Source organism: Dendrobates tinctorius, unplaced genomic scaffold (genome assembly GCF_039654945.1).
Source record: "Dendrobates tinctorius isolate UK_male_01 unplaced genomic scaffold, ASM3965494v1 ptg000043l, whole genome shotgun sequence".
Lineage (NCBI taxonomy): Eukaryota > Metazoa > Chordata > Amphibia > Anura > Dendrobatidae > Dendrobates > Dendrobates tinctorius.
In genome coordinates this window covers 28,885,006-28,905,723 of record NW_027361711.1, presented here as the reverse complement: position 1 = coordinate 28,905,723, position 20,718 = coordinate 28,885,006, and the positions used below count along the sequence as shown (strand labels likewise).

The 20,718-nt window shown below is 41.8% G+C and overlaps 1 protein-coding gene across 1 annotated transcript in view; it reads left to right on the top strand.

The window, feature by feature from the left end:
* Positions 1 to 20,718, top strand: part of STK32A (serine/threonine kinase 32A) — a 449,372-nt gene that overhangs the window by 130,096 nt on the left and 298,558 nt on the right. Inside the window, exons 3-4 of the mRNA XM_073575249.1 lie at positions 15,283 to 15,338; positions 20,347 to 20,498. Coding sequence (XP_073431350.1) covers positions 15,283 to 15,338; positions 20,347 to 20,498 — 208 coding nt within the window. The remainder of the gene's footprint in view (positions 1 to 15,282; positions 15,339 to 20,346; positions 20,499 to 20,718) is intronic.

Below are 20,718 nucleotides of genomic sequence, written 5' to 3'. Positions count from 1 at the left end.
TCTATATTTGCTCCTAGCTGATCTTACGGTAACGTAGTGTTGCTTCACTGACCTGTCATTTTGGGAATAGAGTTGGTTCTTCAGTATTATTATTCTCTTTCAATACACGTTTGCTGCATTGCTTTTATGTTAACCTGCCTGGAAACTTCATCTCATGGAAATGTGAGTGACAAAACCAAGAATAATTACATGATAATTATAGGGAATGCTTCACTCACTGATGTTTCTTCTTTAGCTAATTTAAACAGCTCTACATGTACATATGGGTTAACTTCATAATAAAACATAAATATCAAAACATTAGTTCTTTTGCAGTAAAAAAAGTCATATAAATTTATTTTGCTATGAATTATACAAATTATTGAGATATATTGTATGTGTATAGTCTATGAATCTTCCTGAGCAGCAGTTAAAAGGTAGTTCTAAAGGAGCATAGACTAAGCAGTTGAAACGCAACAGCAGCCAGTGTTGAATATCAGTAAGATTGATTTTGGCGACCCAATTTAGAGGTAAATACAAATATATGATGATTCCGTTAACATAAATTCTCTGTACACTTCATTAGAAAGTTGGTCAGGTTTGCATAATGTGGCAATACAGTGGGCAGGAATTGATATTTCTGACATATCCTGTGAAGGGTCTGTATAAGCACAACCACTTTTAAAGTAAAGTGGATCATTTTTCAGATTTGTTGTTAATGTCTGTGCTGTTTAGTAAAATGTAACAGCGATTTTATCTGCAGGACTGATATTGCCATTACCAGTCAATTTGTAAACTGTATCAATTTCTGGTAAGACTGCATGTCAGAGAATTTTTTTTTTTTTACCACACTGGGGCCTATGTTTGTAAACCAACCTTTCAGCAAATTACACTTCCAAAAACATGTCACTCATGCTGATGGCAGTGGGGAGCCATCTTACTGAGTGTGGGGGACTGTAGGGGCCTTCATACTGTTTAGGTACTGTGGGGATCATCATGCTGTGTGGGAGGCCACCAGATTGTGTATAGGGTGCTGTGCTGGGGCCAACATACGGTGTGGAAAGGGCTTTGGGGCCAACATGCTGTAGGGCCATTTTAATATACTGTATTTTGAGGGCCGTGTAAGCAATATACTATGTGTAGGGGGCTGTAGAGACCTTTATACTGTGTGTGGCAGGCTGTTGGGGCCATCACACTTTGGGTGGGGGAACTATAGGGGACATAATACTACTTGGTGGGACACTAAGGGCATTCTCCTATGGAAGGTATCTTACAGTGTTGGGTGTTGTGGGAGACATCGTACTGTGTTGGGAGTCACTTTTGGGACATCACTGTGTTAGGATCACTGTGGAGCATAATAATGTGCGGGGGCACTTTGGTGGCTTTACAATTTGCTGAAGTCACTGTGGGGTCATTATGTGTAAATCTAGGTCATTATTCTGTGAGTGTGTGGGGATTACGGGATAACATTGTGGGGGGAATTCTTTGTGGGTATCATGATTTGTGAGCTGGGCATTGTTGAGGGTAATATATTCTATAAGGGCCATGAAAGGGTATAGTAGTGAGTGCCAACATTTAGTGGCATAATAACTATCTATGTGCTGCAGTGCATGTCCCTTTCTCTATTTTCGTAAGATGTGAAATATTTTTGGTAGTGTTTGGAGAGGGAGGGGGAATTTTAAGATCTTTACTATGATGACTCGTAATTTCTTCTTACGGCCCTGTCCATTATGTCAATATTACTATCACTGGCGGACGTAGACTAAAAAGGGCTCCTCTGCAAGAATAGTATATGGGCCCTTTACTGTCCAATATCTCATCACAATGCCAAATTTCACCTGATTTGGAGGTGGAAATGGGCACCCTTTCTTCTTGGGCCACTGTGCGGCTGCACAGGTTGCACCAATGATATGTCCACCCATAATTACTACACAGTGTAAAAAATTAGTTCTCTAAATCCTAAAACTACATTTCAAACTACAATAAGATCCTGCAGTGTATACCTTAATTTAGAGGTCCTTTTTATTTCTTACATGTAACTTGTGAGAAGTAAAAGAATATTCTGTAAGTGTCCCTTCAAGTTTCCCTTAGGTAGTTTTCAAGCATTGTTTCCTCAATGTCATTTCTTGTCCTCATGTGCAACATATTTGGCAGCTGGAAAAGCACTAAAGAAATTAATGGTGCTTAAAATCTGAGGTGTTTAATCGGAGCTGCTAGTCAAGGTCTTTAATCAGGAGGACTAGCGAAAAAGAAATTCAGTCTTCTGGGTATCTGTAGAATGTCGGCAACAAACATATCATGAATTTTGTTTTCTTAAGAAATCTTGACTCATTTGTATGCAAAATTACAATGAAATTTGTTACAATAACCAGTTCCCGAGCCAGAGTAGTACAAATATTAGAATTTCCATCCATGATGACTGGAGTTGGTGATAGCGGTAATGGTACAGAGGATGCCATGTATTTTTTGATTAGAGATTGATGAAACACATTATGGATCCTAAAAGTTGGAATGGCGGAATGCTACGGGATTGACGACGATCACAATCTTATAAAGGCCAACAAACTTGAGACCCAGGTTACAAGTAATACCATGCTTTGGAGCTGGACGGAACGGCTGTGGGGGTTATTCAGAATGAACCCGATGACCCCTGAACTGGAGGCTGAGGTGGCCCTAATGGCATTGGATGGGGAGGCCCGGGACTCCGTGATGTTAAGACCCCCGAGGCAATGGAACACCTTTGACAGGGTGTTACAGATCCTGGAGGAGACCCATGGGGACCCGACTGACATGGGAGAACTGAGAAGCTGGCTGTTCAGCCACAAGCAGGGGGAGACGGTCACACAGTACATGAATATCATGCAGGAGCTATACAAGGCCATTGAGCGGAAGGACGGGGTAGGGACCCATTGACATAACCCTACAAGACCTCTTGGTGACTGGACTGCTGGACCCCCTGACCAAGCAAGCTTTGCGGGAGCGAGTACGGGTGAACCCGCGTTTGACTTTCTCCGAGATAGAGAGTGAGGCACGCACCCATGAGTGGGAGCAGGTGGTGACAGTCCCCGTGGGGAAGGTCTGGAGCACTGAAGCCTCTGTGAGCACCAATAGTGAGCCCCAGTGGGTGGATGAAATGCGCCAAGAGTTGAAGAGCATCAGTGGCGAATTGGCTGAGGTGAAGAAAAAGGCCGAAGCTGCAAGTCGCCGGCCAGGGTCCAGCGCGGCCTCCTGGAGCCCTCGTAACCCCTGGGGTGGCCAGCCACTACGATCCCTCGCTTGCTTTGATTGTGGTGAAGTGGGCCACTTCGCCCGAGTGCGCCCTCGGCGTGGGAAGTACCCGCCTCAGCGGCCATTAAACTAGAGGGCTCTGAGCTGGGGGACACTGCTCGGAGCCAGAACCCACAACGCAGGGTGGTGGAAGTCCCGAAGATCTAGTTGCAAAGTGTTCGCTGATTTGGGCAGAGTTCAAAGGCTGCACGGTACGTTGTTTGTTGGATACGGGGTCGCAAGTTACCACCATGCCAGAAAGCTACTAGTGGCAGCACTTCCTCGAAGCCACGAGGCCCTAGTGGGGGTCCGTGATAAAGCTGATGGCCGCCAACCACCTGTCAGTCCCCATCGTCGGAGTAGCCTGGATGCAGATCTCAATGGGTGGCAAGCAAATAGGCCGACGAGGCGTGGTCCTGACTCAGGGAGACCCAGGCGAGAAATGTGGTGCCCCCAGGAGTATGGCCGCCACAGTGGCTTTGCCTTCCTCCAGGGAGGGTAATGCCAGGCTTGGAGGCGGTGAAGGGTCTCTCTCGCAGTTAACCTATACATGCAACACAGTTCCACTCCAGGCCAGCAGGGGGGGCTCTGAACCGGAATTGGAGGGAGGAGTGCTCTCTGAGGGCCAAGAGGAAGGAGTGGTCAGTTAGTGTGAGGAAGGCCACGTGTGCAGACATGTGGAGAGAAGCTGGAGGTTGAGCTGAGGAAAGAGAGCTCCCTCTCAGTGAGAGCGCATGAACTGGAGCCTGGTCTCCATGGTTGTATGGATACTAATGGTCCTGCAACAGACACCAGAGGAGTAGGAGGCTGTAAATGCCCTACCCCCATCTAAGACTCGGAGGCACAACAGCACGGAGTGAGCCAAGAGAGGAATAGCGGCTACAGCTGTCTGCCATACGAGGAGTGCTAGTAGAAGAGAATTAGGAGGAACTTTAGTGTAACTCAGTACTAGGAGTACTTCACTCAAATAAGTGCTAGGGAAGGAGACTGCACAGCCCATCTGCTGAGAGAGAATCCTGAGCTGCTTCCAGGCTAGCCTTCTCCGGTACCATCTGTAATCAGGACCCTGGACTGCATTTATCAAGTAAAATGGAGTCTCATACAGGGCTAATGCATCCTTCACCCTTACTGATAGCCCTTCACAGGACTGCCTATGGAGCGTGGGGTTGTTCCACTTAGTGTCAGTGAACAACCTCCGAAACTTGGAGCAATACTTCTCCGCTGGCCTGTCTCCCTATTGAAGTTGACGTAGTGTGGACTCAGACAGGAAAATGCGATCGGAGTCGTTGTATACATGACCCAGTGCTAGTAAAAATTCCTCCACCATCTGGAGTGACTGGGAGTCAGCTGGGAGAGAGAATGTGCATGCATGGGGGTCACCCTGAAGGAGAGAGATTATCCCAATCTGTTGTTCCTTAGTTCCTGAGGGACAAGGATGTAACATGAAGTATAGCTTACAGGCCTCCCTGAAAAGAGCAAACTTGTCACCCCCCCGTCAGTCAAAGCCATCTTGGGCTCCTCTAAGGGTTGCCTGGGAGTCACGGTTCCCAAACCTGATGTGTTAGGGTACTGTAAAACGACAGTGCGTAGATCAGCCACCTACAAGCTGAGCTGCTGCATTTGCCCTGTCAGAGCAATGATAGGATCCATAATGGATCAAAAAACTATTTTGGTCAGAGCGGTAAACCCATGACAATATATCACAACTTTCTAGCCTTTACATAGTAATGTTCCTCCTACTGAAGTCTTATATTCCTCTTTCATTGCCCTCATAAAACACAACCATGAGCAAAAAAGCTCCAAAAAACGCGATAAATAGGTCAACACATAATAAAGTAGAAAAATATATAAATTTATTGACAGAAGTATGTTAAAAAATCGAATACAAATCCATATAGGGGGATGTTAGGAAAAATAGTGTCAAATCCAAAACAGAATGGGCTAAACAGCAAAGGGAGACAGAACTGGAAAGCAAACTGGTTTGCAAAGTTGATGTAAAAAAGGAAAGAAGGTAATATAATTAATGAAATGGTAACCTCAAAATCATCATTATATCATTATACCAAGTGTCCATATTTCATCATGTAACATCAGGACATCATATGTCCACAATGGGCACAATGCACAAGTGTAAAGAACATAATAAAGGACACTCACCAGCGGCTATCAGACTGTACACCCACCCCGACGCGCGTTTCGGAGGGTCAGTCCTTCATCAGGGGGCCCCCTGATATAATGCACTCCCCATGGTCTGTCATACAATATAATGCACCCCCATTGTCTTCCATACAATATAATGAACTCCCCATGGTCTTATGTGGCGCCCCTGAGGGTTCAGTCGCCACAGAGGTACTGCACCTCCTCCTGAGGTGTGGTACCCTACTATCCAGGTAAGGTGGGGACACCTGACCACACTCCAACACCTGCATCCCACACAACACAGTAGTGCAGCAAAGCACCCTTTGGTGGCTCCCTGCTTGGAACACGAAGCGTGCTGGGAGGTGGGTGGAGTTTAGTTTGCACAAAAGAGCGGGAAAAGGATAGGATTCAGACAGTCAGTCACAGGAGTCTGACAAGGCGGACCTGTGTAAGAAAATCCCCTGAGTGGGATAGATGAAGGAAGTGCTGCAGCCGACCTCAGTGACCTGGGTCCGCTGGCACAGGAAAGTGACATTGAAGGAAAGGCTGACTCTCTCCATAAGAAAGAAGGATTAGTACGGAACGTGAGGAGAGGAGGACTAAGGATTAGGGTTGGAGTACAACCCTTCTCAAGTTCACAGCACAAGGCCGGGGTCTGGTCCCCGAGGTTGTATGGATACTAATGGTCCCGCAACAGACACCGGAGGAATAGAAGTTTGTCACTACTTTATTCCCACACAAGACTTGGGGGAATACACAAGACTTGGGGGCACAACAGCAACGAGATAGTGAGCCGAGACTTGGAAACAGAGAGTCCCCGAAGCAGGCTACAGCTGTCTGCCGTACAAGTAGAGTTCATAGGAACATCTGACAGGAGGAACTCCAGTGTAACTCAGTACTGTGAGTACTTCACTTTAGGCGCAAAAGGGAGACGTTCAGAAAAGGCACATATGTTAGCGGAGTGTTGGAAAGGAGTACTTCATCTTGCCTAGAAGTTGGCTGAGCTCCTGTCCCGGAGGACACGGCACGGATGCAGACTCTTGTGCCACAACAGACTGTGAATAAAACTTTGGAACTACATGCCCTGGTGTCCTCCACTTATTCCGGCGTCAACCTGCCCAGCACTGCTACATTCCCTGCACCTGACACTACACCATCTAAGTGTCACTTCACCTACTCTACCCTGGGACTACAGCCCTGCCTGTGGAGGGCTATAGCATCATTGCTGCACCACACCATCAGTCCCAGAGGATCTGTCTGCAGCGTCGGCTTAACATCTTCATTGCCGAACACCACAGGTGGCGTCACGATTCATCTATTCATAAACTTTATTCCATCACTTCACTCCCTTACATAGACACCCAGGGCCACAGACCGGGTCACCGCTACTGTGACACTTCCCTGTGAAATACCGTCCCGGTACCGAGTACCCCACTGCCCTAGCAGGCAATCCACTTCCATTCAATATAATGCACTCCCCATGGTCCTCTATACAATATAATGCAGTCCCCATGGTTCTGGTCCTCCATACAATTTAGTGCACGCACCTTGGTCCTTCATACTATATAATGCTCTTCCCATGGTACTCCATGCAATATAATGCACTCCCCATGGTCCTCCATACTCTTTTACGGCCAACAGTCACTGATTTAAAAAAATAAATACAATACTCACCTCTCCACCAGATGCTCTAGTCTCCTGAGCATGTGGAGTAAAGTGCTGCACATTTCAGAACAGCGGGCACACTGTAATGAGGTCACCGCATCCGCTGCTCTGACATGTCAGATGCCGAGGAAGAATGATGGCAGTGGAATCGTCTGCTGACACTAACTTCTCCATCATCATTGCTCACACTGTTGGCCGGATGGGGGCCATTGCGGGTGCTGACTGGCGGAGTTAGGGCTCTGCTGGGTGGAGTGGGACCCGATACGGATGGAGTGCGGGTGCTGACACAGGGCCCCTCCATCTCACAGGCCCCATAGCAGTCGCGTGGCCTGCTAGCATTGGCGGTTCATCACTGGGGCTGAACTAATGCTTTAATTTAAATCTGATCAATGTTAACATTAACATATTATTATTATTTTATTGCTCATTATTGAGCAGATCAAAGCTATATCATTAGCTGTTTTTTATAAAGATTATAAAAAGCAGTAAATCACACTGCTCCTGTTATTCAGCCATTGCACCATGATCATTAGCTCCCCCAAAACAGTATGATGCCCCCACACACAGTATGATGGTCCCACAGCTCCACACACAGTATACTGGACCCCATAGCCCCCATACAGTATTAGCCGCCCCAAAAAGTATGATAAGTATGATACCAAACACAGTATAACTGCCCACATATTAGAATCCCCAACAGCCCCCCAACAGAGCATGATGGCCCACACAGCCCCCCAAAAAGTATGTTCCCACAAACGAATCATGACATCCTATATATAAGATAATGACCCACACAGTATGATCCTCCTTGGACCCAACACATTATGATGTCCATCATAGCTCCCAGGAAGTGTGAAGACCCTCACAGCCCCCCATACACAATATGATGATCCCTGAGGTCCCCTACACAGTATCATCCCCCACACCACTTCCAACACAGTATTATTTCCCAGAGTCTCCAAACCCAGAGTGATGATTTCCACAATCCTCTAAACATAGAATTATGACCTCCACAGTATGGTAACCCCTAGGACAGTATTATGGCCCTCACAAATCCCAGCACAGTATGGTAGCCCCCTCGGTTCCCCCATACAGTATGACCCTCCACAGCCCCTCACCACAGAATGATGACCCCCTGTATGATCCCTCACAGCCCCTAAACACTTTATGATGGCTACCACACAGTATAATCCTGCACAGTCCCCAAACACAGACTGATGAACTCCAAAGTATGATGTAATAGTAATGATGGCCCCATATATTCCTCCCATAAGCGAATGACAAAAAAACACTACTCACCTCGTCCTTGTTCCTCCGCTGCTCGGCTTCAGTCTTACTTTGCAGACCAAGGTTTCACAGCAGCAGTCACAAAGACTGAATGTTGGAAGACAGAGCGGAAAGCAAGTATATGCATCCTGGGGAAATCAAGATGGCAATGGGGATAGCAGGCCCGTCACTAATACCAGCTCTTCTGCTTTCCCAGTCTGGGGACCAGATTGGAAAAGATAGAGGGCCTGATGTGGTCCGCAGGCCACAGTTTCCCCAGGTATTCCATAGACAATTAGATTGTGAACTCCAAGCCATTTACTATTCCAGGTCACCAAGAATGTAACTTTATTAACCGTATGACTTTAGAGATTGCATTTTAATATTAAGCTCTGCAGCAACACAGGCTATCACCTTTCATTAATACCCTTGAACGCCTTCACTACATGAACCAGGAATTGCCACTTCAAACTTTATTAAATTATCCCTAAAAGAATTCAGATTAATTTTTCCTTGTATGGTGGTGGTATTTGGGATTTAAATTAAATTTTATTATGGTTCTGTATTAATACTACTACTACTAATTATTATTATTAATACTAGATATTGAATATTCTTTGAGCACCAGGTGATAGCGTTATATGGTCCCTATTTGGGATTATTTTTTGTACTCACTAGCAGTATTATGTGGCCTAGGTATGCAGTATAGTGTGCATGTTTGTGGAAGTATTGTTATATAGTGGTAGTATTTATTAAAACACTATATTGCAGTGTTATTTCAGAATTGAATGGTATTAAATGGGCGAATACTACAATTTTGGTACTGTTTGTTTCCCTGTTCGATATAAACAAACCAGTAAAACTGAATTTAGTAAAGTATTCCAAAGCTGAATTTTTAAAATGGCAGGATGTGACATTATAACTAACATACTGTTATATACTATTTGAGCAAAATAAAACACCTCTTAATAGCTTTGTTGGATCCTTTCAATTCAGTGTTTTAAAATTAATAGGTATACATTTTTATGTTGAATGTTTAGATCTTGGAGATTAGCAGCCTGAAACCATCTTAATAAGTATAATAAGATAATGGCACACATGTCAGAAAGCACAAGATGGCATTGATTTCAGTAGGTAACGTGCATTTCAGGCCTAGTTTAGTAGCCTTTTACGACAATTTTCCACCCTGGAGATGTTAATAAAAATCTATCATGCTTGATTTTGTGAGGCAGGACAAGTCAAGCAAGAGTTTGTCAGATCTAATTTGTCCTTGACCGTCTGAAACTAATTTCTCCCAGTACGCCATTGATCTTAACGGTGACCTACAGCATTCAGAATGTAAGCTCTCCACTGCTTCTGCTAAACCTACATATTCCTCATTGCAGGGTGAAAATTTCCTTGAATGTTTCACAGTGTTCCTACTGAAGCTCTTTATATCTAAAATACTGTATATTTAATAAAAAAAAAGAAAATGATTATATATTATCCTAACCCTTATAACCAGTAGAGCGACTAGAGTCCTATGGTCCCCAGTGCAAAATATGGATCTGGGCACTCACTGGTAACTTTGTCAGATGTATGGGCTGTTGTGGAGTTCTAGATTCTGTAAAAACATATGTCTTCCCCACATTAAAAAAAAAGATTTCATAATAAATATATATAAATCTCATAGAAAACATGACAGTAAGATAATTTGCTAAGTAATACTTCTAAATTGTAGTCATACAGCTACCGAATAACAAATATCACAATAGTAATACTGAACAAGTCTGCTATAACAAAACTAATATACCAATAATAAACCGCAAAAGGGGGATAAATACCACTACATAGTGACCATACCACATATTACCACCACAAAGTAACCAAATAATAAACAAGATTTTAGGGTGTATAAAAAGAGGGATAAAATCCTGTGATCCCAACGTATTGTTACCCCTTTTTAAATCACTGGTGAGGCCACATCTATGATATGAGATCCAGTTTTGGGCTCCGCATTTTAAAAAGGATATTCAGAAGTTAGAATCAGTTCAAAGACAGGCAACTAGGTTATTACAAGGGATGGAAGTTCTCTCATATGATGAAAGGTAGAAAAAGTTGGGCTTGTTTAGCTTAGAAAAAAGACACCTCAGAGGGCATCTCATTTACATGTATAAATATGTGTGGTCAGTGGACTGGCACATGTCTTATTCCTTGTAAGGACCATACTTAGGACCAGGGGGCACTCATTATGGGAGGAAGAAAGGCAATTTCGGCAGCTAAATAGGAAGGAGTTCTTTATAGTTTGAGAGGTCAGACTGTGGAATGCCAACCACAAGAGGTAGTAATGGCAGATACTAGAACAGCTTTTATAAAAGGGCTGGATGATTTCCTCAATACACAACATTGTGGGTTATAGTTAAATTAGTGACAAAATGTACAATTGGTGGAGAAAGATTGAACTTGACGGACATACCGTAGGTCTTTTCCACCCTACATAACTATGTAACTATGTAATACCACTATACTGACCAGTCTAAAAAACCACAGTACAACATTAATAGTACCACTATTGACAATTATACTCAGGAACTCTACAGATCTTACAGTATGTAAATTACGGTATATAGTTTAAGTGAATAAAATATAGGTAAATCCAATGACTTACTAAACTCCAATTGAAGTACGGTAATTCATTTACGCATTTCTACCATATTCAGAACAGATGTTACAGCAGAACTCGTCTCTGCAAAAGGGAACACATATCTATGACTGATCACTGCTACAGCACCCTCCACACTTTTTGCCCCACTTCTGTGTTGTGTCAAATGAAATAGATAAGTGCAATAGTACAACCCTGGTGCCCTGCATAGTTTCAGTACCTTCCTTTTGTTCCCCCATAGTATCCCCAAAAGTAATATATATTACAGTGGTGATGTCTCCCTTTGTGACCAATCACAGTAGAAATGTTCCCCTCTTTGACCTCCATACAATATTAATGCATATGTTCCCTTTTGGGACCTCTGGTTAGTAGGAAAATCCTTCTTTAAACCCCCATACAGTAACGAAAAAAAAAAAATGTTTGCTTTTATGCTCAAATAATACATATCAATAATTTGCCCCCTCAGTGGCAACAATTCAATAGTAAAATACACCATTTCTACCATCATGCAATACTGTTGCCCACCTTTTATGCATTCTACACAATCGGAACATATCATAGCTCTATTAATTAATGAAAATGTATAGGCCAAAATTGTGATTTTTATCATTGTGGAGGAGTAATGTACGCCAGTCTGGCCCCCATACAGTAATATTCCCAAAATGGCCTTTTGCAGTAATAATAAATGAATATTTCATAATTGTTTAATAGCAGAAAATTGTGTACTATATTAAATGGACAATACTGGTTTGGGAAATGTGTTAGCCACACTAGAGGAATTTTTCTTTTTATTATATTCAATCAGATTAGCTCTGTCTTTGGCACAGGCAATGTTAGATGCATAATATAACATCCATCTGGGATAACCTCTATCGAACAGTCTGGACTCTGCATTTCTCATTTCATGTTGACAAGACAAATTCCCACTGCAGTTTTGGAAAACCTTAGTATATTCCCCAACTGGTATGGATTTGATGGTGTGTTTGGGGTGACTGCTGGTAGCGTGGAGGATACTATTTACAGCAGTGGGTTTCCTGAATGTGGATGAAGAAATATGAAGAAAACTGCATATCCCAAAAAGTAATGGTGGTAGAATAAAAAAAAATGAGTGAATTTGAGATTATACTCATTGGCGTTGATATGTTCAGTGAAGTTTGTATATATGTAACCTCACCCCTCAAAATAAAGAGAAGATCATCTATAAATCTGCCCTAGAAGTGAATAGATTAAAAAAAATGGATTCCGGGATGTGTACAAAAATTGCTCTTCCCAAAAAGACATGACAAGATTGGCTAAAGAGAATTTTGCCCCATAGAAACTCTCCTATGTTTTAGGTAGAATTTCTTATCAAAAGCAAAAATAATTGTTTCATGAATGTCACGGACATAATGTGAATCGGACATCATTTCACGAAATGTTGGCAGAGCCCCCCGCAGCACCGGACACCCCAGGCAGCAGTGCCGAACACCCGGGACAGCAGCGCCGAGCACCCCAGGCAGCACCGCCGGGGACACCTGCAGCACCGGACACCTGCAGCGGCACACTGCACATCGGACACCCCCTCATCCCAGCTTGCGGCCTGAAGCATGGATTATAAGAAGCACCACCATTTTATTAAAAAAGAAATCCTATTTTTCTCCTCAAAATTTGGGGTGCATCTTATAATCCGTAAAATACAGTAAGTACCTTTAACTGCCGCCGTTAAAAGGTGTATCAGCGGTCGTTAAGGGGATAAAACTGGCATTGTTGTTTAACAATACTTGTGCTTCTTGCGTCGGTCCTGTCGTGGTCGCAACCTCTACGACTGTGATCACTGTGCCCTTAATTACAACTCCATGAGATATTGTCATTCATCAATACAAGACAGAATATACGAAGTGGTGTATTGTGGTTGTTGTAATGGGTGCTGTGGGTATTGGGTATTGTGGTTGCAATGTGAACTACTTTCCTTAAAACAGCGCAAGACTAGGTACAGACCACTGTGAAATTTCACAGACCAGTTACATCCATATGAAGTAATTTAAACATGCATTTAACTAATGAAAAAGGATTGAAACTTTAAAAATCTTGCTTTAAAGGATTTTTTATTTTTATTTTGCGGAACATACAATTTAAAGAGGATTTGTCAAGAGGACAGAAGTGTTCAGTTTTACTCTTATTTTATTGTCATTGCTCCCTGAGTAATCAAATTTTTTTTTTTATACATCCGCCATATCGTTCCAGAGACATGAGAATATTTAGAATTGAGAGTCCTCAGTGGTTGATACTTTTTAATAGCTAACTGAAAAGATGGTAACATCTTTTCAGTTAGCCATTAAAAGGTATCAACCACTGAGGACTCTCAATTCTAAATATTCTTCTATCTACAGGCTAACACGGTACAAAGTTATATATCTTTCCTGTATCCAGACACATGAGCATTTTTATTTAGCGGTAAATATTATGGACTTTACTAAGAGGTTGTGGCTATGCCTAAAGCTACGCCTCCAAAGAAACTTGTGAGCAACGCCTACTTGCCGTGCTCAGCAATCATTGTAATTACCGGTCACTTTTTACCTTGTGACTGGTCCTAATTAGAGAATTAGTTTATTTGGGAAACTTATCTTCGACCTCCTAGAGAATTTTTAGTTAGACAAGAATGGTAACCAGCTGTGGATATCCCAAATCAATTTAAATAGGCAGTCATTCTTATATATTTTTTCCTAAAATATAATTGATGGCTCAGTGTGTAGAACTGGGAAAATAATAAAAGTCTTCCAATGCATTTTTCTAAGTAGAAGTGTTTGCTCACACTGATTCTCCAAACTTATCCATGGCAAGTAGTTGTTGATCTGTCAATACTTTTGGATATATTGACTGGTAGTGCTTTTCTAGCGGCCAAGCATGCTTAATTGTGAGCTGACAAACTGCGCATGTGACTTTTCCCATCCTCATGGCATGAAGTGGACATGATCAGACACCAGTGATGTTTCTGGGAACTATAGTTTTCTTTATAGCATACACAGTGTGAGGAATAAATTGAAAGACTAAGCAGCCCGTGGAAACCACCAAGAACTGGAGGAAAAGTGCAGCAAATACTCAAATGAAAATATCAAAGTATTTTTTTTTCATGAAGTGCGATCATTTTGACAGGAAAAAAGATTGCAGGATAACTGCCTTAAATTCTCATGTGCAGGGGAACTGAACACATGCTGCTAGGTTGCCTCAAATTATAGCTGATGGCTAGTGGTCCCTGAAGTAAAATACCCTATCATTATGTGGAGACTCTATTGAAAATATAGATTATTTGTAAGACATTTGGTTAAGAGTATGTTAGACATTTTTTACATTGCATTTAGGCTTTATATTTGGTGCTTTACATGTAGAAAAATTCTCCTGTGTGCTTAACTCAAAGCCGCCAATGAATGCCACCCCTACCATACAGTGACCTATGATCCAAAGGCCCCCATGTTAAAAAAAAAAATATACTGCCTCACTTGTACACTAACATGCAGCAATTGTTTTCTTGTGGGCCACATACAGTGGGGAAAAAAAAGCACTTAATCAGCCACCAATTGTGCACGTTCTCCAACTTAAAAAGATGAGAGAGGCCTATAATTTACATCATAGGTAGACCACAACTATGAGAGTCAAAATGAGAAAACAAATCCAGAAAATCACCTTGTCTGATTTGGCAAGATTTTTTTTGCAAATTATGGTGGAAAATAAGTATTTGGTCACCTAAAACATGCAAGATTTCTGTCTCTCACAAACCTGTAACTTCTTCTTTAAGAGGCTCCTCTGTTCTCCACTCATTACTTGTAGTAATGGCACCTGTTTGACTTGTTATCAGTATAAAAGACACTTTTTCCCCACTGTAACCTGGAGATTATTATTTAGTGAATGCAACAGTACCCAAATGCTCAAAAATTGCCACCTTTCTAGCAATATTCTTATAAAAATTAATACATCTAACATATTAGATACTTAAGATATTAATTTCTGTAGTGTACTATATACATGAGGGAGAGGGGGGTCTTTAATCTGGAAACCTTAATGAATACCAATAATATTCCTATGATTTCAGCATTAATGTAAATTTTCTCTTTCTATGTACTTTTGTGCATTTGATCTTCCAATCTTCATGTAAAGACTTTCTCATTTTAAAATAATACACTCAAAGTTTGACTCAAAGTTTCAAAAAAAAAATTCTGAAATGCATAGAAAGGTTTTAGGAATTGTGGCGTAGCAGGTTATGTTTTCTGATCTGTTTAGTTCTAGACATTTACTTAGTGTAAGTAAACTACAGTATATTAATGATTTATAATTTCTTTTTTTTTTTGCAGTAAACTTTAATCATTTTGAAATTTTAAGAGCTATTGGAAAAGGAAGCTTCGGAAAGGTAAGCTGTTTCTGTAACATTCTTATTACAGTTATCATGCTGTAAATGGCAGAAATATAATTTTGTTTTAATCACATGAGATATGTAAATGCTTCTACTGAAGGCAAGAGTTTGAAAGGTACTTATCAGGTTATTCATGCTGTCCAAACACAAAGCTAATTCTAGGATAACTATTTAACCCCTTAAGCCCCAAGGGTGGTTTGCACGTTAATGACCAGGCCAATTTTTACAATTCTGACCACTGTCCCTTTATGAGGCAATAACTCTGAAACGCTTCCATGGATCCCGGTGATTCTGACATTGTTTTCTCGTGACATATTGTACTTTATGTTAGTGGTAAAATTTCATTCAAATAACTTGCGTTTATTTGTGAAAAAAACAGAAATTTGGCAAAAATTTTGAAAATTTTGCAATTTTCCAAATTTGAATTTTTATGCCCTTAAATCACAGAGATACGGCACACAAAAAACTTGATAACTAACATTTCCCATATGTTTACTTTACATCAGCACAATTTTGGAACCAAAATTTTTTTTTGTTAGGAAGTTATAAGGGTTAAAAATTGACCAGCGATTTCTCATTTTTGCAACACCATTTTATTTTTACGGACCACATCACATTTGAAGCCACTTTGAGGGGTTTATATGATAGAAAATACCCAAAAGTGACACCATTCTAAAAACTGCACCCCTTAAGGTGCTCAAAACCACATTCAAGAAGTTTATTAACCCTTTAGGTGCGTCACAGGAATTTTTTGAATATTTAAAAAAAAAATGAACATTTAACTTTTTTTCACTAAAAAAATACTTCAGGTTCAATTTTTTTTATTTTACCAAGGGTAACAGGAGAAATTGGACTGCAAAAGTTATTGTGCAATTTGTCCTGAGTACGCTGATGCCTGATATGTGGGGGGAACCACTGTTTCGGCGCATGGCAGACCTCAGCAGGAAAGGAGTGCCGTTTGACTTTTTCAATGCAAAATTTGCTGGAATTCAGATCGGACGCCATGTCGCGTTTGGAGAGCCCCTGATGTACCTAAACAGTGGAAACCCCCCCAAGTGACCCCATTTTGGAAACTAGACCCCCCAAGGAACTTATCTAGATATGTGGTGAGAACTTTGAACCCACAAGGGCTTCACAGAAGTTTATAACATACAGCCGTACAATTAAAAAATCATATTTTTTCCACAAAAATGATCTTTTCACCCTCAATTCTTATTTTTCCAAGGGTAACAGGACCCTAAAAGATATTGTGCAATTTGTCCTGAGTGCGCTGATACCCCACATGTGGGGGTAAACCACTATTTGGGCGCATGGCAGAGCTCGGAAGGGAAGCAGCGCCATTTGACGTTTTTGGCTGGAATTGAGATCGGACACCATGTCGCGTTTGGAAAGCCCCTGATGTACCAAAACAGTAGAAACCCCCCACAAATGACACCATTTTGGAAACTAGACCCCCAAGGAACTTATCTAGATGTGTGGTGAGCACTTTGAACCCCCCAATGCTTCACAGACGTTTATAACGCCCGGGCGTGAAAATAAAAAAATCGTATTTTTTCCACAAACATGATCTTTTAGTCACCAATTTTTTCATTTTCCCAAGGGTACAAGGAGAAATTGGACCCCAAAAGGTGTTGTCCAATTTGCCTTGAGTACACTGATACCTCATCTGTGGGAGAAAACTACTGTATGAGCACACGTCAGGGCTCGGAAGGGAAGTAGTGACGTTTTGGAATGCAGACTTTGATGGAATGGTCTGTGGGTGTCATGCTGCTTTTGGAGAGCCCCTGATGTACCTAAACAGTGGAAACCCCCCACAAGTGACCCCATTTTGGAATCTAGACCCCCTAAGGAACTTATCTAGATGTGTGGTGAGCACTTTGAACCCCCGAGGGCTTCACAGAAGTTTATAATGCCCAGGCATGAAAATAAAAAAATCATATTTTTTCCACAAACATGATCAATTAGTCTCCAATTTTTTTATTTTCCCAAGGGTAACAGGAGAAATTGGACCCCAAAAGTTGTTGTCCAATTTCTCCTGAGTACGCTGATACCTCATATGTGGGAGAAAACTACTGTATGGGCACACGTCAGGGCTCGGAAGGGAAGTAGTGACGTTTTGGAATGCAGACTTTGATGGATTGGTCTGCGGGTGTCATGTGCGTTTGGAGAGCCCCTGATGTACCTAAACTATTGAAACTCCCCACAAGTGACCCCATTTTGGAAACTAGACCCCCCACGGAGCTTATCTAGATGTGTGGTGAGCACTCTGAACCCCCAAGTGCTTCAAAGAAGTTTATAACGCCTGGGCGTGAAAATAAAAAAATCATTTTTTTCCACAAAAATGATATTTTTGCCCCCAATTTTTTATTTTCCTAAGGGTAACAGGAGAAATTGGACCCCAAAAGTTGTTTTGCAATTTGTCCTGAGTATGCTGATACCCTATATGTGGGGGTAAAACGCTGTTTGGGCGCATGGCAGAGCTTGGAAGGGAAGGAGCACCATTTGACTTTTTCAACTCAGAATTGGCTAGAATTGAGATCAGACGCCATGTTGCATTTGGAGAGCACCTGATGTGCCTAAACAGTGGAAACCCCCCAATTATAACTCCAACCCTAACCCCAACACACCCCTAACCCTAATCTGAGCCCTAGCCCTAGCCCTAACCCTAGCCCTAGCCCTAACCCTAGCCCTAGCCCTAACCTTAACCCTAATGGGAAAATGGAAATAAATAAATTTTTTTTATTTTATTATTTTTCCCTAACTAAGGGGGTGATAACGGGGGGGTTTGATTTACTATTTATGGCGGTTTTTATGTTTGGCGGCTGTCGCACGCTAAAAGACGCTTTTTATTGTAAAAATAGTTTTTGCATCACCACATATTGAGAGCTATAATTTTTCCGTATTTTGACCCACCGAGTCATGTGAGGTCTTATTCTTTGCGGGACGAGTTGACGTTTTTATTGGTACCATTTACGGGCATGTGACATTTTTTGATCGGTTTTTATTCCGATTTTTGGGACGCAGAAGGAACAAAAACCAGCGTTTCATGAATTTCTTTTGGGGGGTGCATTTACACCGTTCTGCGTGCGGTAAAATTGATAAAGCGCTGTTATTCTTCGGGTCAGTACGGTTACAGCGATACCTCATTTAGGTTGTTTTTTTATGTTTTGTCGGTTTTTTGCAATGAAAACAATTTTATATAAAAAATAATTATTTTTGCATCACTTTATTCTGCGAGCTATAACTTTTTTATTTTTTTGCGGATGACACTGTATGGCAGCTCGTTTTTTGCGGGACAAGATGACGTTTTCAGCGGTGCCATGGATATTTATATGCGTCTTTTTGAACGCGTGTTATTGCACTCTTTGTTCGGTGGTATGATAATAAATCATTATTTTTTGCTTCGTTTTTTATTTTTATTTTTTAAGGGGTTAACTAATGGGACAGTTTTATAGGGCGGGTCGCTACGGACGCGGCGATACCAAATATGTGTAATTTTATTGTTTGTTTGTTTTTTATTTTCAAAAAATGAATTTATTGGGGAATATTGTTTTCTTTTTTTTTTTTTTACTAATTTATTTAGCGATTTTTTTTAAAATTATTTTTACTTTTTTTTTTTTTACTTTATTACATAGTCCCAGGTGGGACATCACTGTCCTGTGACAGATCGCTGATCTGTCATATCACAGATCACTGTGACAGATCAGCAATCTGTCACAGGCAGTTCTGCAGACTTCCTCATGCCTGCGCTTTGCAGGCAGTGAGGAAGTCAGCTCCCTACAGGCCCCCGAAGGCCCCTGTCACCATCTTGGATCCGGGGGCCTGTAGGGAAGGAGCCCCCGGCAGCAGCGCTGCACATTGCGCTGCCGTGGGGGGCTCAGGGAAGCACGGAGGGAGCCCCCTCCCTGCCGATGCTTCCCTTTAACCCCCGGTACACAACGATCGTGTTTGATCACGGTGTACAAGGGGTTAACGTGTCGGGGCGGTCCGTGACCGCCCCTGACACATTGTGCGGGTGTCAGCTGTGATAATCAGCTGACACCCGGCCGCGAACAGCGGCGCTCACCACGTGGGCGCCGCTGATCGCATTAGACGTACTATCCCGTCCTTGGGAATTAAGTCCCAGGGCACATGGACGGGATAGTATGTCTAATGGCAGAAAGGGGTTAATCTCAACATAACAGTGTGAACAAATGTACAAGCTGCCACTTCTTACCTCAGCACCCCGAATTGATCCAGTATTATATCAGAAAGACAGGGTGGACAGCAGTGTGAGCAGCCTCCTACCTCAACACACCTATTATCTCTAGACAAATAGACATAGCGGGCAAAAGTGTGAGCAACCTCTTCATACCTCATCACTCCATTACATCCAATATTAGATCAGAAAGACAAGCTGGAGAGAAGTGTGAGTTGCCTCCTCCTACTTCAGTACTGGTATCTTTTAGTATTAGATACAGTAAAAAAGGCAGGGTGGACAGCAGTGTGGAATGCCAGTTAGACATTTTGGTTAAGAAAGTGAGCAGCCTCTTCTTACCTCAGCACTTCAAATCTCCATTATTAGATTAGAATGTTATGGTGGACAGCAGTTAGAACAGCCTATTTTTACTGCAGCACTGCTGGGATCTCCAGTACTATATCAGAAAGACAGGGTGAACAGCAGTGTGAGCAGCCTCATCTTACTGCATCACTCCTGGTATCTCCAGTATTAGATCAGAAGGGTAGGGGGCCGAGCTTCTTATTGCAAATAAGGCACTTGTCCTATTTCTGGAAATGTAAGAAGAACACCGCCATTTTAAAGTTATGCAGTCTTTATCGCCTTAAAATCAAGTGTGATTTGCTAATGAAAGGATTTTAGGAATACATTTAAAATTGTAAGTTTATATACAGTACATTTAATTTATTTTTTTTCCAAAAGAATCCTTTTCATTTAGAATTCTTAAAAGTACAACAATATGTTTAAAGAATCATGAAATTTGTACAGTAACCTTATCTTCTTTATCAGGTCTGCATTGTTCAGAAACATGATACAAAGAAAATGTATGCAATGAAATACATGAACAAACAGAAATGTGTGGAGCGCAATGAAGTGAGGAATGTGTTTAAAGAACTGCAGATCATGCAAGGTCTTGAACATCCTTTTCTAGTCAACCTCTGGTAAGTAATTTATTAGTTGTTGTTTGGCCTGAGGTCAATGATACAGTGAAAATATATCAACTAAATCCTTGAACAAAGTTACGGAAAGTGTGCATAGTTCTTCATGAGGACTGCAGACCTTTCATTTTTAACACTGTATTAATTGCTGATCATGGAAGGCTAGAGCTCAAAGACATATTATCAGGTCACTCTTATCTGATCTTGAGACAGGGAAGAACAG